The following is a 27,823-nucleotide window of genomic DNA, read 5'->3' on the forward strand; positions in this document are numbered from 1 at the left end:
CCGCGCTGACGGCGTGACTCGTGGTTAAGGTTGCAATAATTACGTCGATTTCCAACGACCACGATCTTTCGTTCATGCTACGGCATGGTATGTTACGGATACGCTCGTAAACAACTATCCAAGCACAGAGAACAAACCGGCCGGTGATTAAATTTTTTTGTTTCCGTTTATTTCCCGGTCGTTTAATTTACAAGCAATCCGGCCATTTTTCCTTTCACGGGATAGGGGGGGGGGGGGGGGGAGGGCGGCACACGCGCGCGTTTCGCCGTGGCCCGTTGTAAAACCGATTTAGCAATTTAATTTGCTCGAAAGCTACGGGAGCAGCGCGCGAGCCATTTGTTTCAACAATCGGGCAGCCGAGCTCCGGATGAAATTCAGGACAAAAACGGTTCATACCGCCGACGCGTACGGTATTTTTCGCTCGGTCTCCAGAATAAAATTGCGAGATCGGATATTAGACATAGCGTTGGGCGGAGTTGGGCAAAAATTTTATTCGGAACATAGATCAGAGACGGAGGCTGACGAATACGGTTTTATTCGACAACTCGAACGAAATATTCGATCGAATGAGAATTGATCTACAATCAGTAACTTAAGTATTCGTACCCTTATTGCTTATTGAAATTAAGGGATGCGTGTAAGATTTTGCAATAAACTTCTGTGCAATTTATTTCTTCCATATTTCTTTTTACAATTAACGTGTTTTTATTAAGTATAATGTGATATAATGTACGACTAGATAATCTTGTCTACGATTGCAGAGAAAGTCATCGATAATTTTATAATTTTGTAAATGCTTTCAATTCAACTTATCTCGAATGTATTCGTGTAATGTATTGTTATAAAATTACGTAAAAACGAAAACAGTCAAGAATTATTCGCCATATTATTCGAATAATTTATGTGATTATTTGGGACAAATATTTCTCTAAGAAATGAATTAGTTCTTCTCGAATATTTTATTCGAATAACAATTGTTTATTAATACTCATAATTATTCTGATTGTTTACTCGAATGATTCTTCGGAGAATTCTTTTTAATATAAAATTGTAATTCTTTATAATAAGAAATTGTGAAAAGGTGACAATACTTTAATAATATTGATATGCTATTGTCAAAGTATCAAAATTATTAAAATAGACAATTTATTTGTATTTACTTTCTGTTTCTCTCGATCATCCTGAACAAATTTTTATTTCTCATAACGATCCGCAGTCTACTCATTACGTTTCTAATTAATACATAAACTTGTCTCTTTTATTTCGATCGATATTATATCAAATTTATAACAAATATTTGCATCGAAAAGGAGGTAGGACAAGAATATTTTGCAATTTTCCCTTCAAATAATAGACGATCTAATTGCAGAATATATCGTCAAATATTATCAGTCTCATATTGTCGCCACTTTGTTTGGCAGAAAGACATTTTATTGAATATGTTCCAGCAACTGCTAACGAAGAAAAACCGCCTCGGTTGTGCGCACTGTGCTGTTCGCGTCGAATTGTCGGTAAGAGAATTAGAAAGGAAACGAGATACTATTGTCCAGATACTATTGTCCTCTCTGCTGCGAGATAAATCACACAAGACTAGAACACTTTGTTGTTCGATGTGTTCATTTTTTTTCGCAATAACATTTACAAAACGTATTTAAACGCTTTCATGTACTTGTTATCATCGACAGAAATCATTCGAAACAAGAAAAATATGCTACATTTTTTTTTTTTTAATTAGTTATTTATTGTCGCATCAACCACTGGTGGGTTATTAACGACATAAAGGGATTACAGTTCATTGTACATTTTGATTTCTTTTAAATACTTGAGTAAATTATTGATTGTTTGGGGGCTCTTTAGGTTGTCATTTAAGATTGGTTTAATGTTGTTCTGTAGCCTGAATCTATTGAATTTACTGCAATGTGTAATGATATGGTCTATTGTAAGGCGGGTGTTGCACGATTCACAGGTAGGAGGGTCTTCTTTCGATAGAAGGAATCGATGAGTGAGTCTCGTGTGTCTACATTTTTGTTTTTGTCGAAATTCATAAATTTATTCCACCGCGATAGGATTAAGAAAACTTGCGAAACGTTATTTTATCGGCACGGCAACTGGTTCATCGGGTAATAAAAGAAAAAGTCACTTGTCTCCGTACTTCGAAACCAATCGAGGCGAACGTAACGTACCGTAGAATGATCGACACGCGCGAAGATCGCTATGCAAATGAAGCAATTAATTAATCTTCATTTTTCTTTGGATACCGAAGCCGTCGTGAGATATCGAAGATGCGATCGGTACTGAATGAACGGTGGACAATTACCGTAATGGTAGGCGTTCGGAAATGCGGGCATAATTTGCGGGTACTGCGCTTCTTTCTTACAATCTCGACAATTTACACGGCAATAATCTATGTATATATATATATTTGTGCTTCAAGTGGATGCGAGGCTGCGAGCAGCGTCAATGCAGAACTTTGTAGTTCTGTAGGTAGAAGGGAAAGTAGCGAGAATTATCAGTGTTCCGATAACGTGTGCGCATCGTGCGGCGCCAAATCGATCATTTTTCACATCGAAAGCGCAATGGGTGTCGTAATTTTGCGAAGTTGTCAAGGTTATGAAAATAAATTGAACCGAAAGTAAATTTAACACATAAAAATATGACAATAATATAATACTTGCGATTAGATTGCTTTAGATTTCGAAGTTGCAAAAGTATTGTCTTGCAGCAGATTTATGAGACTAGCAAAATGATGGATTCAAATTTTCTAATTTGCAAGTAGTGTGATTTTGACATGCATTTATGAAGAATTAATTCAAGAATTAGTTAAAAACCTGAACAAATATATATGTGTTATTTTTATTGATTAGTAATGTCGGAAATAATCTATCACTGTTAATATGTATAATTGTATTCTTTTTCTTATCTGTTTGTAAACAAAGATTAGAATCTTAACAAGGCTCATATTTTTATTTCATTATTACAATTAATGAATATTAATTAAAAGTTGTTCTTTCTTATTACTCAATCTTAAGTCACATTCCTGCGATGTTGAAAGAACATTTACGGCCTACTAGTTAATTTTATATAATCGTAACATATTGTAATATAAATTATGGTAAATAGTAATAAATATATTAGTAATAGAAGCAGTAGTAAGTAGTAGTAAACACTGCCCACACACGCACATTAAAAGGAAGCATATATCTTTCATATTCCTGAACATATTTTGCATTAATCTCGCATATATTTTGCACATTTGGAGACATAAATTTTGACATAAACATGCAATATGTATAAATTATATGACACTAAACATACAGATTGAAACAGTGTGTTGTCCAATGTCTCAAGTAAATTATAGCAGAGTAAGTGATGTCTTAAACCAAAAGGTCTAAGAAAATATTAGAGAAACTTTTAATCAAATTATTTTACCATCATATTAATAATTATTTTATAATTTCACGTGTGTAAGTTTTTTGTCGAAGTTGCAATTTTCTTCAAAAAAACAATTGACATAGATGGAATATATCGGTATACATAATTATTTTGATATACATAAAATGATCGTATTGACTTTTGTTATTATTACTAGACGCAATTAAAATGTAAATAGGATATGACTCATTGCCGGTATAAAAAGGTAGGCAATATCACCTTCGCGTGTTCTTTGTTCGCCCATATACAAAGAACTGCTTCCACCGAGTTTGTGCGATAAGTTCGTCCCGTTTCTGGCAGATGGCAACGTGATATTGTTTATTTAACTCGCTAACAACAAGTCACGGCTGTCGAGTATCATGTACCATTGTAAAGGCTAGATTTCAATCTAATCGCGCGAAGTAGTTCGCGATTGGTAGCAGCAGAATATCTATTATAAAAAATTACAATTATTACCAACAAGATTATTACTTCTTGCGAAAATAATTTTTCTTATGATATTTAAGCGTTTTTACATTTTCTGTAATAAAGAAGCATTACGTGTATCCTAACGGTTGCAAAATACATTTTAAGATAATAATCACTGGAATTTAACCTTTAAAATGATGTATGATACTCGACTGCCTCTTAACGAGTTAAATAAACAATGTTACGTTGCCGTCTATTAGAAGCGAGTGCGACTTGTTTAATCAGCTAATATGAAATTATTGCAATTAGTTGAATACAATTTCTTAATTGTTAAATTTAATTTGGGAAATATTTTAAATTAGCGTATGCAATTTTTAAAACACTTAATTATTGTGGCTCAATTTAAAAGTAACAAAACCCTGATCGAAATCGTTCGGCGTTCAACTTTTATGCGAAATATGTTCTCGCCGATCAATTTGTGTTAATCAATCTGTACACTCGTCGTGAAATTTTAAGAGTTTCATATTCGTTGAAAATATACGTTTCTCGTAATTTAAAACGAATTAATTACACTCCCATTTATTAAATTCAATTTGAGCTTGCCGCTGCTGTATCTTAAGTAATAAACTGAACAGCCTGTGTTTGTATCAATCAATAGTCATTGAAGTTTTTTCAAACAGCGTAACACCGATACGACAATGCAAGCAACAACATTAATCACTGTTTCATTCATTTCTAAGAACAGTATATGAAAATGATTCCAGCAACATGTAAAACTAGAATTTTTGAGTGTGGTCAGTGGACTGCGAATTTTATGCACTTACTGCAAAAGTGCATATATAAATGAAATACGCAGCAACGGAGGCACCAAAAGTATTTCAAACAATTCGGTTTATTAAAGTCGTTCGAACAAAAATTGCATTTCTATCACATTTCTGCCTTTCGCGAAGCATAAAATTTGTATTTTTCGTAAGGATTCACAATCTACCGATATGATTGCAAGAGAAAATAATCGTGCCGTGCATTTGTTTCATGAACGTTTTAAAGCCATCTTCACTTTCCGACATTTTCCATTCAAGCTGAAGTTTCAGTCAACTTTTTGTTTTTCATTCTTATCGAGGGTCACCGATATAAAGGCGTATCAGTCTCCCCATATTATTATCCAGCTTGCTTTGTTCCCAGCCTACCCGGTAATTGTTTATTCACCTCAAACAAAATGGTATTCTAAATATGCTTCGCTTCCTTTATTACACATTTCGCAGGGTGACGTTCCAAAAGCGATTTCCACACGCATGTGCGATTTCTTCCCCCCTCGTGAATTACAGGAGCCTGAATGAACGGTAGCCTAGACCTTGAACAGTAACCTGAGCGGTTCAGACAAATTGCATCCTCCCGTGCGATCGTCACGCATACGAAATGTTTTATGTGAATCATAGAGCTGCATTTATTCTCGATTTTGGTAACGACCTAGTTTATTCACAATATTAATTGTCATTTAGGGTGTACAATGTAGAACTGTTTTTATCGAAATAAAAGCGCGTTAATTTCAATTATTAAATTCAATTTAATCATTTCAAACATTCAATTTCAAATATTCAATTTCAAATATTCAATTTCCATTATTAAATATTTCAAGCGCTTTTGACGAACTTGCACTGTGTCGCTGATGTCTAATATATGAAGAAGCTTTGTTTAAACTTACGGCCGAAAAATAATTATATTTTAATAAATATTGTCACAGTAGAAATATCTTCTTTATATATTGTTTTCGTGTAATTGTAAATATATTGTTGTTTCCCCTCCGCGATTCAATAGATGCATTCAATCATGCATCGTAATTTCTAAATCCTATTTCACACGCCAGAGTGGTGTATGAAATTTTTAAAAAATGGTAAATTCACAGCTAATTTATACCGAGAGGTTTATGTTTACTGTCTTCAGATTACATAAGTTATTTCAAAGCTGTGTACGAAATTCAGGCTACGAAAGGATACAAATTTTATTCTATACCATTTTACAAATTTTTCAACGGTGAGAAGACACGTGGTTGGTTTTCGCGGTAGAATTTCAATTTCTAGCTGGCAATGGTCATGACGAATTACTGTAGTCTTCGACGCAGATAATTTATACATATGATTGCGGCGTAACGACGATTCGGTGCGTTTCACAGCTGTTACGGTCGCAGAGAGAAAAAAAAACAGAAGCCGAGGGCAGAACACTTGAGCAAGTAACAAAATGTGGAATGCCAATGAACGTAATCAGATTTCGAAGCCGACGAAACTGCACACCGGCAGCCACGAAAGTGTTCGGACGCCTTTTACAACGTAATAACTTTTTTATAATTAAGCCGGGAGATTTACAATTTTCTTTGAGATCTTGACGAAACCAGTTCACTAGATTTGATTAGAAAATCGCTGAAGATACTTTAACGAAACGTACGAAAGATTGGAAAGGATCTTGTTAAAAATATTGACAGAAGAAAGACACTTTCATACTTGCCAAATATGTGATAAAGTGAGAGCTCTAATCCCTGCTTTGACGGTTCTCATTATACAGGGTGTCCCAAAAGTCACTCGCGTCAGGGCTCTCAGGCCGTTTGAAGTAATTTATTTCATAGCGAAAATGCGATTCCGCGGCTTCGTTTACGATTATTAACGAAAACCAGTGACCAATGAAAGACGCTAACAGCTGGCGTTAATAACTCGTTAACTATCCCTCGGAGAAGATTTTTATAAAGAAAAAAGTTACTTCAAATGACCTGAGAAAACCAATAAGGAAATACCCTACTGCTTAGTGACTTTCGGGACAACCTGTTATATATACCCGACGAAATGTTGATGAAGAAATAGTTGAGAAATGAATTTCAACCAGGTACATGCGTTATCGAGTGACGAAACGAAACACTGCACAAAGAAATACCATTTTACATAGTCTACTCACTTTTTCCGGTAAATTCACCGCTGTTCGGGTCGTACCATCAGTTCGAAGATGCCCTGCATATCAAAGCGATGTATTGAATAATAGTCTAGTACTTGGCAAACACGCATCGACAGATTTTGATCGACTACAGAAATAACGATAACTACGTATTCGGGCACAGCTTCGTGCAGAAAACGATGTGTTATGAAATGTGTACTACTCGTAGCCTGCGGATCTTTGTGCAAAATGCTAATTGTTCAAGTTAACTGTAAGAAATACATCGCTGCTCTAATTCAATACTGAGACATTTGAAAAAAATATTCGATTCGGAGATATTCTATTATTTCATAACAAATAGCGTTATCCGGACAATGCAGCAATATTGAGATATTAAAATATCTATATTTATATAGATTTACCTTTTCTTATATTTATCCTATTTTATTTTATGTTATTTAATTTTATTTTACTTCATTTCAATTCAATCTATTTTAACCCTTTGCACTCGAAGCCACTTTAACTCTAAATCTAAAATAATTTTTCTAGCTTATTATAGTATTTCCATTTTATGCGAGAAAATGTATTTTATAATTATGAAATTGTTTCTTGTGACTCATACTAAACAGTTTGACCGATAAGAATTTTTTTAATCTAAACTTTGTTATTATAAAATTTACTTTGAAACCTGATAGAATACTTTCAATGGTGCCTTAGAGTCACCGCTCGAGTGCAAAGGGTTAATTTACTTTAATTTATTTTCTTCTCTCTTATTTTATTTTCTCTCAACACGCATTACTACAAAATTTAGTAAAAATAATATTTAATTAGACTCGAAAGCCAAATTATTATTGGTAGCTATTAACACGATATTGAATTCGAACAGCGATATGTTAAATAAAAATCTGTTTCCCATTTTAACATGTAATGTTATTTAGAAATTTCTTCCAAAATATTTTTCAAAGAAATACTTTTCGACATATTAATTTTGTTTAAATCTTAATAAAACATGTGAAAATTTTAATCAATTGTCAAAGTTATGTCAATATCAGAGACTAGATAGCAAAACAATATTTATACTCGGTGCTCAAATATTCTCGAGCCCCGACGTCCGAGTGTTAATAATAGTAGGAAGTTGAAAGTAATGCGTAAAAATATTAAATCGTTTTAATATCTTCGCAATTTCGTATTTCATCTATTCGTTTTTGGCATAAATGCGTAAAATCCACAGTCTAATAATTAGGTAGGTCACGAAATTAATGTCGGATTTCGCGTTTCCAAGCTTTGACACTTGGCTCTGAGATAATAATTCACTTAATCGCTTTCATTACATAACACTATATTGCAGTGCAAGTGTCTCTCTACCTGCTGCTAAGTATGGTTTTGTTTATACTACGAATTTTGTGATCAATACAGACTATTAACTTCAAAATATATAGGAAAATAGGCTTACATTCGTATCGGGTACAAAACTTGTAAATTAGACCACAAATAACTTGTAATTAGACCACAAATAACTTGTACTTAGTCCATGAATAAATTCACAATGCGATGTTTAAAAAATTTCAAAATACTTTCGAGAGCCTCGCAAATAAATTCGCGGCCGTCTTGTCGTTGACAACTATCAAACAAGGAATTGATTGAAGGTATCGGTTGAAGTTGATCCACGAACAATTAATTATTCAGGAGATCGTTGCGAGTCGTCCAGTTTAAAAACCGACACTAATTTATTTCCAACCTAATGCTTGGTTTACACAACGAATTAATTATTAGTTAGAATTAATCTGTCTATACGTGATCACAATGTCGCATTAAAAGGAAATGAAACGGGCTTACCTAATGAAAATGGAATGATCTATTGTGATCGCGATCGCGTGAATTGAAATCGTAATGATTCTCAAAAGACACCCTTGGTTGTTAAACTTTTGTTGCACGTCGAAAACGGGGATAAAATCTTGAACTGTAATGAGTTAAACTGTTTCAGAACTTGTAGTAATTATACTTGGAGGTATCGAAGTCATTAGAAGGCTGCGAATCATTGGCTTAAAAGAATATTGTATCTCAAGATTAGTTTTATAATTCGGGAATTGTACATACAGGGTGCTCCATTTAAATCGATCCAGAAAACAATGTTCTTAATATGTTGATATATTACATCTTTATCTACTTATCAATATCAGATCGTGTGCCCCTTAAAACCCTTATGGAACGATTACAATGAATTACCCTGTATATAAATACAATAAGCTGCAGATTACACGATTCTTTTATCTACATCATTCGAGCGAGTTACAGCGACGATAGCGTAAATCATATTTTAAAAATTCTGATTTACGACATAAGTAGGAATCCTACACTCACCAAAATGTTAATTTACTGTTATAATTTATTTCGCTCGATTTTTTGGCATGTAAGAAGATAATTTTAATGAAATTAATACATAAGAACTTTATAATCTCGCTCGATTTTTCTATTAATAATAAATTTGGCCAGCGAACGATACACGCGTCAGTAAATAATAATACTCATTGTTTGTCACAATTAGGAAGACGTGGTTTACCGCTATTATGATTTCAATACACTATTTTAGACAAGATTGTAGGTAGTTCAAAGTAGAAGCACTCTAATAATATTTTAAAACATTTACATTTAATCAGATTTATGAGATCACTTCGGTCCACACTTTTGCTACAATTTCATTATTCATGGGATTTCAAGAGATCAATCGATTAGATTCAACGTTCTTCGACCTGATGACTGAACGATCGGGAACGCGTATCAAGTATCTATACGTTTCCTGAAACTCTAATTGCAGTGTGCCAACAACCGCAGCTTCTCGTCGAATCCTAGTGTACGTTTTGCGACAAATTACTGCAGGTGTCTGATGATACGTGTAGAGGAGGCTTTGCTGTCCGATTGCTCCTAGGGACGTTCATTTTCTTTGCCGAGTTTACGACCAGGACGTGACTCCTTTGCTGCTCTTAAAACTGCTCTTAAAACTGCTCTACGCGCTGTTTAATTTAATCATTTTATTCGTCGCCGTTGGAGTTCCATCGGTGACTTGGAAGATTTCCGAATTCTTCTTGTATCCGACTAGCAATTCAAGTAACATAAACTCGCATGTCCACCGAACGTTATAGCTTCGAACGGAACGGTTCTTAACGGCCTCTTTGGAAGAAATTTTGCAATCTTATTTGCCACCCGCTTATTTGCTACATACCGTAGAACCATTGCATCAATATCCTCGTTTTAACAGTCAAGACCATTCAGGATTCCTCAGAATAGCTCAACATAGCTCAGAATATATCAGTACAGCTCAGAATATATCAGTACAGCACAGAATATATCAGTACAGCACAGAATATATCAGTACAGCACAGAATATATCACTACAGCTCAGAATACGCGTTCACTATACATGGTGGTTCAGTAAGAATTATTATAGTCCTCGCGCGACAAGAAGGCACATTCGTTTTTACAATGCTCCTCTTACTAGCTGCAGTAATGGGGCAGCTAATAAGAGCGGGAATAAAAACACAAAGGTGCGTTTTAGTCGCGTAAAGACTATACTTTGATATTTCTGTTATTTTTGAAGATATGAAGGAATCATTTTTTAGCGGTTGGCAGAGTTTTGAAGGCCTCAAGGTTATCGCATTTTTAATCAATTTTTGCGGCACTTTATCAACAAGCCAAAATGTTGTTCCACTACTTTAAGTTGGAATCAAATTCTATTCTCATGTCACCAATATTTAAACATTTCGATGATTTCATGTAATCGTATAATACTCTTCATGTCATGTTAAAAAAAAATTTAACAAAAAGAAGAAAATAAAATATATGATAAAAAAAAGAAAAATATTTACAACAACCTTATACTAAATAAGGTTTCTCATTGCTTTTGGAGGAAGATATACATACTATAAGATACCGTATAGTAATAACTGTTTGGTGTAAGGAAAATATTGCATGTTAAATTATTTCCTAGTCGCAAGAAAGTCGAAAAATACTTTTCGAAACTGTTTAACGGCGGGAAGTCTGCAATCGATGTAGCATAATTACAGCGGGAAAGTGCGACTTAATTTACACCGAGCATAATCTCACGCGCGCCGAGTAGATTTAAAGTCCTTGCAGCTGTAGAACAAACAGAAACGACAAGAATCTTAATTGGAATGCGCGGTTCCGATTGAATTTTTTGTTGACAGGTGCATGCACCGTCACGCATAGAAATATCTCATTCGATCTCTCGAACTCTTAATTAAAACGTCACTGGTTACACGTAAAAATCACGGAGCCGGCTCGCCGGCGCTAAGACGAGAACCTTTCGACACGGTTTCGAAGTCATTCAATTATGAATTACGCGCCGGACCCCATATCCGAACCACGCGCATTAATTAAAATTTTCAGATAACCTGAATGGGGAAAAGAAAAAGAAGGATACATAACGAAATTCGAACGAAGGGCGTTACTAGAAGAGCCCTACAGCTGTAATTTGAGGCGACGAGTAATATTGATTCGGTCCGCTAACCGACGATCATTACGAGAATCCAGGTTTCAATTCATCGGCTGTCATAGTCTTTTAAGAGAGGTGGAAATATTAAATATTATGTAATTTTATTTTTTTGAATGTAGCTTTCAATTGTTGCTGGCCGATCCATTGTGATACAAGAGGCAGCCATATAACCGGTTAACCCCTTGCACTACGATTCCTTTCACGCTGTGTGGATCACCAGTTATTTGCCGTTAATATTATTAATAATAGGACCAGACAATTTTTGCTTCTATCATAAACATATTACATATATATATATATATCATTAGTTGAATGGTAGAAGTATAAGTGTTCAAATACTTTCGTGGATGTATGTATAAATATATGTGAAAGAACCGTAAGCAGGATTTGGATCGTCTACGTAAATCGCAAGATTCGTCGCGAAAAGACAAATGATCTCTTAGCATGTGATTCGCTCTAATGGAAAACGTAACCGGAAAATATAATGGGTGCGAACGCGTAATTGCTAAACGTTAATGAGCTTATTACGGGAGAAGGGCGGGGTATCGTGCTGATTATCGGTCGATCGCACACAGATTGGCGCACAATTTGCCACGATTTTGAGCAATCCGCTGTGAATTCTGCGCGCGATGCCACTCGAGAGCTTCGCGGCTCGAATTAACAACGACCGGCGTAATTACAATTCGAAATAATGGAATTCTGAACTAGCTTCTGGACACATCCGTGCATTGCATGGCGGTTTAACACTGCTGGATTTAAATGGTCCAGCGTATCTCGAACCAGTGTAATTCGTAACTCCGGCGACCGGCAGTTTTATTCCAATTATACAACGTCACGGGTTTAACTAGATATTAGAGGGGAAACACGATGAAATGTTTATTACGCAATTTACGGTCAATTATCGTTACTTTTCACAGTCTTTTGGATTTACTTGGATTTACCAAATTAATTCCGTGAATATGGTAAGTGAATTGAGGAAAACCGATTGTTAGTCATAGATAATAATCATATCAATAGTAGACTACGGATTTTATGGCTTTGTGAAAACAGTCTGCGGATCAATTTTTATTTTGCATCAAAATCCACAGTCTACCGGTTTAATTTGGAATATGACGTTAACTTAAAATTTTTAACTATGTCTTTCGATTTCTTTGATAGTAATAGCGTTAACTGGATATTGTAAACGCGTCTTTTAACTTGTTTAGTAAAAAAAACAGTGAAAAATTGATTCTTGACCTTTTTTGGTAGAAATGATAAATATTTCCTAAATTATTTCTTTTTCTAAATGCAGTATGAATTTTATTACGAATAATTAATCTTCAATAATCCTTTAAAAAATATTATTCATTTTTCACATTAAACAAGAGTTCAATTACAAGTAATTACAAATGAATTTAATTTGAGGAACGTAACACAAAGATCTGCAAAAGATTTAATTTTATTTACAAAGGAATTAATCTCAACTGTAAGTAGATACGAAGCACAAAATTATAAATGTCGAGCGCAGAAAGACGATTTTTATCTGAATTTTAACTGCAAAGAAACACGATTTACAAAATTACGAATTTCGTGTGCCAACATCACGAATATGATCTACAGTGGCATTGACTTTGAGCATAACTTGTGTGACAACGCCCAAGCCCATTTCCAGAATCCTTACGTGAGAAATGATCGAAGATGCGACTGCGAGAGGTCAAGTCCTCGGGTCCATCGCTAACGGCACGTACCTGTACACCTCCATCGTCTAATTCCCATCGAACTGACCGGAGACGGTGCGACGCGACGACGACCATGTAGGAACTCGCGACAAAATCGGTTTCCGCGATTGTTCGAGCGAGGACAACAAAAGGCTCCGACCAGCCCGAGGACCGAACTGTACGCGATCTTTCGGTGCCGGCTAAGGGTGCCGACGCGCAGCTCGCAACAAAACACGGCAGCTTCGGCGAAGGAGTTTCTGGAACGGCTGGCCGAGTTCTGCACCGGCCAACAGGCTGGTCTGACCTGCCTCAAAATCAAGTATAGCCAGAGCGTGCGTGAAATGCTCGCTCGTGACGGTCTCGTTGGTGGATCACGTTTTCGAGGGTTGGCCGACAGTTCTTCTCGGTTAAAATGCGAAACCGGTACGGGAGCTTGTGAACCAGAGCGTGCATAGTAAAGGAAGAAGGGGAGGCCAAGGTAAAGGGTGTACGAGCAGGACACGCGAGGGACAGAGAAGCGACAGAGAAGGCACACTGGTAAGAATAGAGAGAGAGAGAGAGAGAGAGAGAGAGAGAGAAAGAGAGAGAAAGGGAGAGGAGAGGATAGACAGAGAAGTCTTTTCGGTACGGAGTCGAAGCTTTTCGTTCACAGGGTTCCCATCGACGGCCGAGCACGTGTGCGCTGCACTCGATTCGATTGGCCAGGAGCTGACGAGCCCAGGGATTGATCGTCAACGGTCGAGAGCAGCGATATCGTTCCGAGTGCTGATGACCTGACCTACCCCAAACGTACGTTTGTTCGGGTAACATTAAAACCCATCGATTTCGCTGCATATTCGTCCACACGACGAAAATTCGTCATTTCGCAAATAACCAATAATAGTCGAATGACGAAAATTCATGATTTGTATATTATAGAAAATAATAGATTCTTGTCCTTTTAATTCTAAATCAATTGAATTCTAATTTTTACCAAACAGACAAAATTTTAACCAAAGATAGTATAATTATAACCATCACTGAAAAATTCATGATTTTTAACAAGTTACGTTGTTCTTATATAGACCATATTTTATTTCTTTTTGATATGTTATTTGTGCAATGTATTGTCATATTATTGTAACAGAGGAGATATTTTATGGAAAAAATATTTTTCATAAAATCTCAAAAAAGCTACACATTCTTATGTTATTTCTCTTATGACTTTTATTTATTTTATATATAAACAAGCTAAAATGAACAATTACATACTAACGTTTACTCTTAGCAATCTTAGGGATCCGTAAGGGTTAAACGCTCATCCATTGATCAGGTCATCTAACTGCACATCATTTGTCAGTTGGCTTTATCGAACGTTCGTGCATTTCTAACCTGTCGTATCTAAAACGGACAATAAATACATCATTCTGCTCAACATGGAAGCGAGAACGTTTACAGTATTGCAGCGACATCGATAACGGATCCTAATAAAGTCTGAGCCGTAGGGATAATGATTCGGAACAATAGCGATGGCGGAGCAGATAAAAACAACTGGCAACCGTGGTGCCAGTGCAACGGCAGAGGTAATGGCTCCAACGAAAGTAACAATAAGGATGACTCTCGTTGATGATGATATCGAAGAGGAGACGAGACCTACGATCATGAATCATGACAGTCGCAGGCACTGGGATCGGTCGAGCAAGGATAATCGCACGCTTACACGGAATCTAATTGCGAGCTGATATCGATTTTCGTAGGATCGGTGCGCGGTATGACGCAAAGTATAATTGAGTGCAGTGAATTCGATAGTAATCACTAGACTGTGGATTGTATATATTTATGGCAAAAATGACTGGCTGAAGTATTAGTATTAAATTCGTATGAAATGTCGGATTTTTAACCTCTTGGGCACGACGCGCCATTACGGCTTTCGTGGATGTTTCATGCTTTAGTCAATTGTATTATTAGCTGTTATATATATAGATATACTAAGAAAAGTGCACATCAAGAAAAAATTGCAATTTAGTTATGAACAAATTCATTCGCGCGAAATTCAGCCGCGCCTAAGAGGTTAAGTGTATATATAATTCTGTGAAATTTCAGTTAAATTCGTGTTAAATAATCCAAAAGCTTGGTAAATAAAACCGAATGTTAGTAACAATTATTTTTCTTAAATTAAATTATGAATTTAAAATTAAACACAGTACTATAATAAATAGAAAGAAAATAATATCCTGTTTGTCTTTCATGAAGATATTGTATTATTATCAATATTCCACGTTTGGGTACAAATTTTATATACGACGCACTTTACCATTTTTTAAAATGATTAGAAATTTAAGATTATTGATGTAAGAATTTCAGAAACTGTCCTAGACTAATGCGCGAACATGCGACCGCTTGCACCCCATAAAAATAATTCGTGTTGCGATCGATTTGCAAGAATGACAAGCGAGAAACAAAACGGCATTCCATATTTAGCCACTTTCCGCTACTCATTCGCGTTATTATTTGCAGCCTCCCTCTGCTGAGCTGAATATCGTGTCTACTAACAATAGTCGTACACATTGCAAAGAACGAAGAACGCGTTGATGATGACAGTGCGTTGCCATGCGAGAAATCACGGACTGACCTGCCTCAAATTTGACTCGAAACTCGAGAGGACGCGTAAATACGTCGGCACGAGGACGCCAACAAAGACGGAGCGAGAAAGAATGACGACGAATGACGATGAATGACGATGGAGGCGACGCCACTAAACACGCGTGCACATGCCCGAAAGTAGGTGACTGCTGTGGTTGCCGCGATGCTGCGCGACCAGCAAGCGTGGCCGTATCGAGTCAGATTCGCAAGCAGATGCCGCGAAAATGACCTTCCGGCCCCCGCGTGTATTCGTGGTCACAAAAACCACGTCATTCACCGGTCCAGGCAAGCATACCAACCGATTCCTCAAAGCTGCTCCCGTGCCGGTCATGCCTGTCGCAATAGTCTAAATACGATTCTTGCTAGTATTTATATTTATTATTATTTGCTATATTTTATTGCTGCTTTATACTACATTATATTATATTCTCTTGTATTATATTACATTACATTGTATTTGGTTATATTATATTATATCATATCATATTATATTTTGTAATTCTTCTATTGCGTCCATTTTTGACTATTCAATTTTTATTATACTATCATTTTGTTTATTTTTTAATACAAAAACTGAACGTATTATTCAATAAACGTAATGTTAATTATGCTCGAAAACAAACGAAAGCAACAGCAGTGTCGGTCAAGCTCGCGGTAAGGGACTTCGCTACCCTAGTATAGGTTCTAATTGTCAGAGGGAGAACAACGAAGTACTAACCGTGGCAGTTGTGAACGAAATCATAGCGTGAACGGTTAATAAAGAACTACGTACTTGGCACAACAGCTGTTTATAAAAGATAAAAGGACTCGATGAACAGTCTCTGCACGCTCTACATTGTAATTCTTGAGTTTATCACTTCGTACGAGATGATCTTGCAATGAATGATCAGCGTGCAACAGTTCCCGCACTTCTATTGCAACATTGTGAGCACACACTCCAGGTTCGCGACAATAGAGATACAGTAGAGTCCGCTAACACGGTTCAGGAAACAAGGGGTGCTAGCGAACGTGCCAAGAACTGAAGAAGCGCGCGCACCGCATTCTAAACATCCGTAACAGTTTGAAATCCACTGTGTTTCTCACACGATAACAATACAGGGTGGGCCGTTTCACCATAATTTCTCTTGCAGAAAGAGTACGCGCGACAATAATTGGCTTTTTTGTTATTTTCCTTTCTTATCAAAATGCTTGATTTATATATATATATATATAATGATCGCTTTTCTCGACAACAAAGCAATGAAAAAATTTAATTACTTATTTTTTATTTGCATTTTCATGTAGAATAATCCTACGTAAAATGATCTTCGAATCTTTCAGTGTGTAGAAACCACGGATAGAATAATCGAAGGTAACTGATGATACTGTAGGGATTGTGATTTGGAAATTCAACGAAACTGTAGTAATATAATAAATAGCAACAAAGTTGGGTAATAATAAAAGTAACAGCAACAGTTTATTAATAATAACGCGTACACCTCCTACGATTGAAACAACCACGACGACTACACTAAACAACGACAATGCAACAACTGTATGCACGACAATTCCACACACAAGTTTGCAGGGCGACGGTTCTCTTACGAATGCCTCGATCTTCTCCGTCGGCCCTTCCACCCTTATAGACTTTTCTCTCATTATTTTATCATTCTCTCTCTATCTCTCTTGCATACAGTCTTTCACACTGTGTCTCCCCATTGCTCATTCGCTCTCATTCTTTCGTCATTTCCCTCTCACTCGCTCACGCTCTATCTTCCCGCCTCGCAGTACATACTTCGAGGAACTTGAGCAATGAGCCCAGATCACTCGAAGCTGCCCAAACACTCTGTAAACATCTGTCTCATTCATTCCGTATTTTACGACTCACACTTTCGACCATCTTGTCTTTTATACTCAGAAAAAAAAAACCCTACGATATTGATAAATATGACGCTATATGTAGATTAACAGAAGAATAGATGCCGTAAAATTTAATTCAATATTAACTTTTATTTATTTTATTAATCGCGAAAGATATTTAATATTGAAAAAATTATATGATAATATCGAAGCTTACGGTAGTACAATCTAACACATTTATGTAAATAATAGATATCAAATTAATGGTTACTAGGGCAACCGATTCACAGGCTACCAGTCGGTGGAAAAAGCCGATTTATAGCCTGCCAGTTGGTAAGGTGTTAAGAAAATTGGAGAATAGATTTGAGAAAGTTTGAATATATTGATGCTGCGCCAATCGTTCACAGATTCGCGGTAAATGTTTATCCAATTTCTGTGTCGCGCAATTTTAGCGAAGGCCCGAAATATAACAGGCTGTGAAACAAGTTAAAGCGCGGAAAAATTCTGACGAATGATACGCTGCGAAGAAGGAACTGTTCTTCGACGGAAATATCTCTTCTAGAAGACCGAGCTTCCTTTTTGTACGGATACAATCCATAAAATCGTTCAATGAGAAACAACGTGGCACGACCCAAATCCCGACGCTGCAAACGCTCGCAAAGCTCCGCCATACATCACGCACTCGGCGCTACGTTTCTCGAATAAATATCCGACAGCGGCTGATTCGAGGGCACAATTTATGCATTTATGACAAACGTGAATAGATATCGTTCGAAACAGTCGAGAGGCTAACAATGCCCAACGCTAAACCTGCAAGAGCTATTAAATGACCGTTTATTAAGCCTACGACAGCATTTTTAAATTCAATGTTCCCGCCATGTTCTCTTTACCATAGAACACGACTTTTTGTCACGTATAATCAAATTTGCTATAATATAGCTACTTTTCTTATCATCGGTCTTTTCTTCGTTTGCTTTCTGATTTAAGCATTTTCTAGCAATGACAAAATTTATGAACATTTGCAATGGGGGAGGGGGTCGTTCTAAGGTTGAGAATTTCTCGCGGCTGAAGCACGAGAATTAGGCATGTTAATATAAAGATAATAAAACCTAGTATTACATGAAGACCATGAAATCCGGTAGTTATAAAGAAAATGGATCCAAAAATTCCATCGTTAAAAGTAAAAGGGGCTTCGATATATTCAATATATTGAAGATATGAAAAATAACACTCTAGTATAATAGTTAGGATTAAAATTTTGTAGGAATTTTTTTTATTATTAATTAATAAGTGATGACTTCATGTAATTGTTAAACCGGAAGAAATAAGAATAATTGAATTTAATAATGGGATATCATAAGGGTTAAATATAATAATATTTTTAGGATGCCATATTCTTCCAATTTCAATGTTAGGAGAAATTGAGCAATGAAGATAGGTTCTCGCAAACTCGATAGATGATCGACGACTTTCAATTACTTCCTTCTTCAACGATTACTTATTCCGAAGCACGCTTTGACTTTCATGATAATTCTACGTTTGGCACATTGTCAATTCTAAGTCTGTCGAGTAATCCATTTCCAACAAACCAGAAATTCGTTGAAGTCATTGAAGAGCCGAGGCTAAAATAAAAGCTAGATTTCAATAATGGATGAGACTTCTTGATAATCTTTCTCACTCTAAAAAACCTCGACTCTATTCGAAGTTCTGAACATTTAACAAGATCGAAAAAAGAGCCGATTATAAATGTACGAATATTCCTAAAATAATTTTCGGTGTGTTTTCAATTCCAGCAATTAGTGTCGTTGTCAACTAATTGGAGAAATTAACGAAGCACGTGTTACGTGTCAAGTAAAATGTTGGAAAATGTATCTCATTTATTTTTGCTTCATTGTTTCAACTAACAAATTTTGTTTCACTCGGGAATTAGTAAACTATGTCTGATATGTAAAAAACAATTCATTTTGTTGAAATAAAGGAATAATTTGGATATAACTGCGGTCTCTTGCGAAAGTGACTGTATGCATAAATGCATGTTTCCTTTCTCGTGTGCATACAACAATAGATAATAAGGAAAACAGTTAGAAGTTATATTTTCTGTTTGATTATTTCCTCGTACAAGAAAAGAATAACATCTAATTATATTTTTTGTTCAACGTTTTCTAAAATTAATAATCACTCTATTTTAACACTTCACTGGCCAGTAAGCCTATAAATAGGCTTAAGTTCCCATATTATTATATTATTTTTTACACATTCGATACATTTCGCGATGAATAAAGTAAATGTAATATAAATTTAAAATAAATCGATTTAATTAACCTACAATGAAATAAATATTTACGATCGAATGGCCGATCGGTAAAGTGTTAACACATTTATTTCCATACAATCAACAAGAATCATTTGATAAAATCTTGAAGAAATGATTGTCTCTTCAACGGTGTATACATACTCACTTTTGTATGTTGTTATAATATTTCGTCCACGGAGGAATACGATTAAAATAACAATGCATACGTAGGAGCGGTGGATTTACATAATACATTTAAAACGTGCAATGACAGCTGCACAAGTTTATAAATGATTAACGATGTTAGTTTCGACCGCGGTCACTCCTACACCACATTTTTCAAAGTTCGTCATGGAACATGACCGCGGTAGGATGGCTTCCCTGAAATCGATAGAAATGCGCGCACCAAACACGCGAAGGTACTGCGTCGCCATCAACGACGTCGACCACGACGGTGACGACGGTGACGACAGTGACGTCGCTGACGACGACGTCGGCGAAGTTCGTGGATCGCCAATGACACGCCCGACGCATTTGGGCTATTTCGACGACTTAGACGATCAAAATTATTTTTATCTCTTGTTTGATTGAAAACACGGTTTTTATAAAAAAAATGTGACAAAATCTATACAATTCAAGGACAAAGATCATTGTAATACATTTTTTGAACGGTTTCGTTATTTTTAGTACAATAATGGTCGGTGAAATTAAAAATGAATATGATATGAGATAAATACACATGGAATACCGTGTATAAATATATGTACAAAATAAATAAATAAATAAATAAATAATATATATATATAAATATATATATAATAATATAAACACATAATTTTGTATTCAATAATTGTATAAAATTCCGCGACAGCGGAAAGATTTTTAACGCGATTCAATTTTGTACAAAATTACGATTTTGTAAAAGTACAGTTAACATTAATTTGCGGATATTAAAATTATAAAGATGCATTTCTGGATTCAAATAACGTTTCATAAGACTTACGTTATTAATAAAATCCTTAAAAATCTGAATAGATATATATTTGTTGATTTTATAAAACGACATAAAACAATTGCTTTTGGAGCTCGTAGAGCTAACGTTAAAAAAGAATGGAATATTGTTATGGTACATATGATTAAATGGGGAGTGTTCTAGTGTATATGGATCGGAAAATTGTTTTCAAAGTTATATGTAATTTTTTATTTCTAAGGTAGCGCTCCACGTACTTGCTTTTGTAATCAATCATGATATGCAAGTTAGTGAATATCTTACTATTTCCACCACCGATGTTTGTACACATTTTTGATTCATATTAATGAATATTAATTCGCATAGAGTATGTTCGGAATGTTTGTCACCGATAAATGACACGGTTATATTGCATACAGTTATTCCCATTAATATGCGTACATAATACTATTTCTTTATGTTTTGCTTTTGTATGAGGTATGCAAAGTCGAAGTAGGCAAGTTATTTTTTTCTAACAGTAGCATATGTTAATACAATACATTTTTAAGTAAAAATTTATTTCATTTCCATGTCTCACTGATATTCAAACATTCCGAGAAAAAGAAACATTTCATACATAAGATATGTGAAAATTTCAATTGTTATATTTTATCGTAAATCGTTTTTTGTTTCTCTCAATAACGGCATTTAACCGTTCGAACATGTTACAAATAATGTTTTCTACACACGCGGAAGAAATAAAATTTCATTTTTAGTCTGGTTCGCAATTCACTTTTTGAACCTATTGTTTCTATTCTCTAATTTGAAATCCTTTCAATTTGGTAAGCATTATTTACCCTGTAAGTATACATATACTATATATGCTGTGTCAAGGCGTGTACAAAATATAATTATTTATATAATACATAATACATAACACAGTTAATTTAAATGGCAAGTACTGCATTTAACTTGTCGACATACATATGGGAGATGTTATGAATCTAATAAGTCTTTTATATTATATGCACATAGGTTCACGACTTACATGGTAACACCACATAAGAGCCAAAATAGGTCAAACCCGTATTAAAAGAAGAAATATGTACTGGCTTACTTCTTAAGCACTCTAAACTAAGTGCAGATAATGAATTACTGATACATAAAACGATAATTAAGCAAATCTGAACGCGCGGATTTCACCTATGGAACATGGCAACCAAAAGTGATGTTAAAAAAATTGGAATCACTATAATCCATCATTCTGAGAACTGCTGTAAATGCACCATGATAGATATGTAATGATCAATTACGCAAAGACTTCCGGATTAAACCAGTATTGGAAGAAATTGAACGATTATGTGTCAGATATAAAGTAAAATTAGAAAATCATTTCAATGACTTAATCAAGGAACTATATACGGCAAATTTACCTAGAAAACTACACAGGAAACATCCCAATGATGTCCTTTATTCGTTATTCATGACTTCCAAGTATCTGTTACTAAGAAAGCATCTGCCGTGCTAGCTACACAAAAACTATATGAAAATTTACCAAATGTCCTTACTAAACAAAATGTAAAGTACCATGGAGATATATGAAAAAATAAGTCTTGGATGTTTGCGTTTTAATCTTCTGACTATATGAGATATGAAAACGTTTTCGAGCGAGGTAAGGAAACATTATATAACAAGAAGAAATAGGTCCGTTAATATGCTCTGATTTTACTTGATCGTAACATTCATGGTATAATAAATAAGTCGGCAATTATTTACGACACTGCACGTTTTGGTATACAGCTAAATTATCTACAATAACGCGATGTAAATAACCAGTCACTTCGTATTACAGTCAAAGTAATAAGTTTGATCGCCGAGTCCCAATACTCAAAAAGAAATCCGTAATTTGCAGTTGTTTAATTTAGAAAACAGGAAATAGAAAGTTAAGATCGATCGAAGTAGGTAATTGAACTTATTCGATCACCTCGCGTGCTTAGAATTCACCATGTATTCTAATAAAACTGAGTGTCCGCATGTTTTACGATACAGCTCGGCTGCTGAACCTGATCAAAGAGCAGTGCCACTCATTTATGACCGGCCGCGGCACGGCATCCGGCGTGTTAACGATTGCGAACGAAAACGAAGTCGTGTACGAATGTTTTTCGCCCGCACTGTAAAAAAAAAAAAAAATGATACGTCCGATGCACGCTTATTTTCAAACTACAACTGTTTCTGGCATGGTACCAGTCGGTTATCTGTTTTCACAAAGATCGTTTGAGATAAAAAGGCCCCGTTTTCAAACGCAAGCTTCCGAATTAATTTTCTTTCCAACGCAGGCGTTCAAATTTTATGCTTATTCCATTGTATCGTTGTCCGAAAAAATTGTGCAAGTTGCGTACAACGTTTTACGGGCGATAAACGATAAGTTTCGATAATTTGTTATAAGAAAAGTAGTATGTTAAAAGGCTTCGGTTGCAGCTTTCGATCAGATTGTACAGGGTGTTCCACGTAATTGTCACTACGATTGTTATAGCACGTCCATCAGTCTAATAAAAAAAAATGATCCGAGCGAAAGTGAATCATTGTTTTATCAGCTACAAGTTGCAATGTAAAAAGTTTCAAAATAAAAATTATTTACTCCCTAGAATTAAGGTCGCCTTTCTTTTTTTTAATTCCATGTGGTATGCTTTTTATTTCATATTATTATAGCCTGTGTGGATACCAATTCAATGACCTGCTATACCGTGACCTTTGGATGATCTTGACGTAGAAAAGAAATATAATCAATGGAGAACATATCATTTGATTGAATTCGTTTTATTTTATATCAAGTTCATTGGAAATACATGGTACAACAGGTCATTGAATTTGTCTTAATATAATAATATGAAGTAAAAAAGTATATTGAACAAAAATTAAGGTAATCTCGATCTTCTGGAATGAAACATATTTAAAAAAATTTTATATATTGCAATCTGTTGGTAACTAAAGGTTGATTAACTTTTGATGTGAACATTTTTTTTGTCGGACTGTCGGAAGTGCTCGAAAAATCGCGGCGACAGTTGCGCTGGAACACACTCTGTTTTTGAAAGTGAAGAGGTGCTATAAAGCGTAAACATCCACTGCCTGCTTCCATACCGGAGACAGAAATATACGTTGTAGCAGGTGACACGGACATTCTAACCCGCGCATGAAAGTAACGTACAACCGCGGCTCTATAAAATCGCCTATGTAAAATAGAAATCTGGACGCGGGCCAAATAAACCGAAATCAATTCGAGCCGAATGCTCGAGCGTTCCGTTCGCACGTGATAAGTAATCTTCGCGTAACGTCGACGCTGGACATTTAGGAATCGTACAAGCGAGAAGAAACGACAACGGAGACAAGATTAAGAGGGGAAAAAAGAAAAGGAAGATGTCATAAGTAGGTTGTGCCGAACATATTTTAACTTTCATTGTGACGACTCTCGTTGACTCTATTTCTATACATCGCTAAACCTGGAAAATAACGAGAAATTAAGCGTTTATAAAAGGATATTTTTTGTAGAATTAAATTATGTATATCTTGATAATCGTTGCAAGACTTTATAGCTAAAAGAATGCTTTATAACACTCTGCAACTATTTTTTAACAAAATTATTCACGCGTTAGTATTATTCAGGTGTTAAGATTGGAGCAACGCGGACGAGTAATCATGTGAATACTTTTGTATTCAATAACAAGCATTAATCAATTAATCATTACTAGAATAAATCAGTAATCGTGATTACATTCGGTAATCTGTAATCATTTATCAGTAATTTTCGTTCGCAGAAGAATGATTAATTTGTCTTTTCTCGTCACTTTTTTCTACTGAGTCATAAGATACATGCAGATTTTCTATACTATTCAGAATTAGTATCAAAAACCATAATACAAAATTATTAGTTAATCAGAATCAAGAAAAATAATCGTTGCATGATTAATGATTACTGTGTTAGTCATGACCAACGATTACACTTGCTTTGATTGCTTAAGTTATACATTTATCACGACTACTCGAATACTTAGTAATCATAATCGTAATCATAAATTGTGAACATGGTTTCGCGTTGATCATAATCGTCGATCATTAATCAGTCACGTGTTGTCCAACTTTAGCCGAGAGTTACTCTTCGCCGACAGTTACAGATTGCTGATCAAAGATTACAGGTTACCAAATGTAATCATAATTTCTAATTTATTCCAATAACGATTAATTGATTCATAATCACGACTACCATGATTACTTTTCAAAAACAATTACAAAATCAAATAGAAAAGTAATTACAAAACAATTAATTAAAGTCAAAATATTAAAGAAAAAGTACCTATTATGAAACTCATAATAGGTACTTTTCATAAACAATATAGTAACAAATAGATCGAGTATATGGAAGCGCATGTAAAAGTTCTACTTACATTTTTAAATATTTTTCTTTAGAAATCCACTTACACAAATACCGTTGTGCAACAATTACTTATAAAAAAAATGTTCATTTAAGTATGAGTGTTTCTAAGCAAAAACGTAATATAAATATATTATACACTTCAATACAACAATATGGAACAATTTGCATCCATGTTTGGCATATAATGTAGCTATTTTGGAACGGACATATCAAACATTTCATAGTTCCATTTTAAAACTTAAATGACCACATATTATTTTCCGTAGACTTACTCTAATACCGGCGATTTTCTCGTTTGAACAATACATATAGAATATGTGTCGTTTGAAATACATATAGAAAATTAAAAATCCATACATTTACTAGCCTTATAACTAATATATTTTAAAGACAGTTTTTAAAATAAGTCTAGTAATTCCTCAAGGTATGATTATTTTTAAAAGCAATTTCCTTTATGTATTGAAAGACGAGATATCTCGTGAGCGGTCATTTAATTGTTAATGTACATGTTCGTACCTTGCCATTTTATTCGTATCACTTTCGACTCATATAAAATATATATTTCACGACTCATTGCATTGTCCAGAAACATCTATCGAACACTAGTAAAAATATTCAACAACAACAATTCGAAGTTGTAATCGGATCGATGATAATCTTACACGCCCTGAAAAGCGTTTCACAATAGGTACATTTACCTTACTGCCCAACTCCCTGATCCTATCGAAAACAAACCCCCAAGTCGATTACCTGTCTGGAACAGAAAAAAAGACGAGGCGCAGGTTGGGTCGGATGAAAAGCGGTCTTGTGGGAGCGCAAACGAAACCGAGACGGAAAACATCGATGTGGGCGGCGATGTCGAGGGAAGAGAAAAAGGACGACGTGGAATAGGAAAGAGAGCAAGAGAGCAAAAGAGAGAGAGAGAGAAAGAGAGAGGAGAGAAAAAAAGAGTGCGCGCAGGGTGAAACTTGGGCAGGGCAAGGTAGCTGTGGAAGAGGATCAGTTGGTTGCGGGCGAGGGGTGTGTATCGAGGGGGATGGGGAGCGGCACATATCGACCAGACTGCGAACGAGCGCCAGTTGGGGACGGGGGTCAAGGTCGCCGAATGTACCACGCCTGCCTCCGTCACCCAACAACGACGCCAGCGTCGGCGTCGGCGTTGGCGTTGGCGTTGGCAGCGGCGGCGGCGGCGGCACCGACGGCGGCGGCGCCACGTATGAACGTCTCTCTCTTTTTTCTTCTTTCCTTCCCTTTTTTTTTCGTCAACGTCCACGTTCTCCTCTGTCGACCCCGGCCGACTCTGGATGAAAGCGAGCCTACGTCGCTTTTTCGCGATTGCGATTCTCTCGCGTAAGCAAGTCCCTCTCTCCCCCCTCTCTCTCACGCACACAGATTCTCTGTCATATTCTCTCTCCCAATTTCTTTTTCTCTATATCTCTTCTCTCTTCCTTCATCTCTTTATCTCTTCCACTTTCTTCTCTCTCTCTCTCTCTCTTCCTCTCTTTTTTCTGTCTCTCTGTTCTCCTTTCTTTTTTCCTCTATCTATTTCCTGTCTCCCTCTTTTCCTCTTGTTCTCTCCCTCGGTCTCTCTCTTTCTCTCTCTCTCTCCTCTTCTCTTTCCCCTTCTATTTCTATTTTTCTCTTCTCCCAATCTTTTGTTCCCTGTCCTTTCTCCCCCTCCATTACTCTTTCACCCTCTTCTCCTCGGTTTTCCCCTTTTTCTCTCCTTACCTCATCCCCCCCCCCCTCTCTCTCTCTCCTCTCTTTCTCCCACTCTCTCTGTTTCTCGGTGCGCTGCTCGAATAATTAAGTAGCCTGTAGCCGGCCTGCCGTGAGGTCCGAGAATCGATTAAACCCTTAAAGGGTATCGCCGTTACGACACGTTACGTAATTGTACCGAGGACTCTGGACTGCCCGATCGTTGCAGCCCCGGGATTCGCGGAAATTCTTGATAGAACGGTTTTCGAAGTAAATACGGATTTAGATTATTTATTCTATCGAGCATTTGCTGGCTTTTTTGTCGGGTCTTCTATAAAGTAAAAGTACCTATTATGAAAAAGCATTCATGACGGATAAGATTATCATCGATTTGATTAGAACTTGAAACTATTATTCTGAAATATTTATACTACTGTTCGATAGAGTGATGTTTTGTGATCAGCGTAATGAACTCTGAAATATTTATTTAATATTCGTCAAGATCAATGCGAATAAAGTAGAGGAACAGTGAGCGTTTATCTATTATGGAACACCGTTTTGGGAACCATGTTTATAGAAATCGGAACAATACGAAAATTGCACAATATGAAACAGTACGCTGCTGCTTAAAAACGCTCGTATTCGAACAAACATTAATTATTTGCAACTAATTATTACGTAATTTGGTATTCATGTTAGTGAATTTATGATGAACAATATTCGAAAATATGGATACAATTTTTGGAGGTTAATTTTTAGGTCTACTGGAAAGGTCTATCTGTTCGTGAAATAAAATAAAAGAACACATTTTTCATACATTATTATCTTTAAAATAATATATTTCACACAGTGACATTTATTTTGCAATATAATTACCGTTGTTACGTATGATCCTTTGCAGCGTGATAGCAATGAGTAACTACCATTTGTTTAAAATACAGACTGTCATGTAACTAGTAGTACAACTGTCAAGGGAATGATTCTACACGCAAGAGTAAGTCGAATAAATGATAATAACATTTTTGTCATT

The 27,823-nt window shown here is 35.7% G+C and overlaps 1 protein-coding gene across 14 annotated transcripts in view; it reads right to left on the reverse strand.

Moving 5' to 3' along the window:
* Positions 1-27,823, reverse strand: part of LOC144477313 (uncharacterized) — a 228,750-nt gene that overhangs the window by 138,757 nt on the left and 62,170 nt on the right. For 9 of the 14 annotated variants that reach the window (XR_013495164.1, XM_078194961.1, XM_078194976.1 and 6 more), the window contains one exon: positions 6,781-6,833. The exons of 3 other annotated variants lie outside the window; for them this stretch is intronic. Coding sequence is in view for 8 of the 11 variants with exons in the window: in XM_078194961.1 (XP_078051087.1) it covers positions 6,781-6,833 (53 nt within the window). In the remaining 3 variants the exon portion in view is untranslated. Of the gene's footprint in view, positions 1-6,780; positions 6,834-27,823 lie in introns of those variants that run through there. 2 more of the 14 variants (XM_078194972.1, XM_078194973.1) reach the window with 2 other exon arrangements.

This window comes from Augochlora pura, chromosome 11, assembly GCF_028453695.1.
Source record: "Augochlora pura isolate Apur16 chromosome 11, APUR_v2.2.1, whole genome shotgun sequence".
NCBI lineage: Eukaryota > Metazoa > Arthropoda > Insecta > Hymenoptera > Halictidae > Augochlora > Augochlora pura.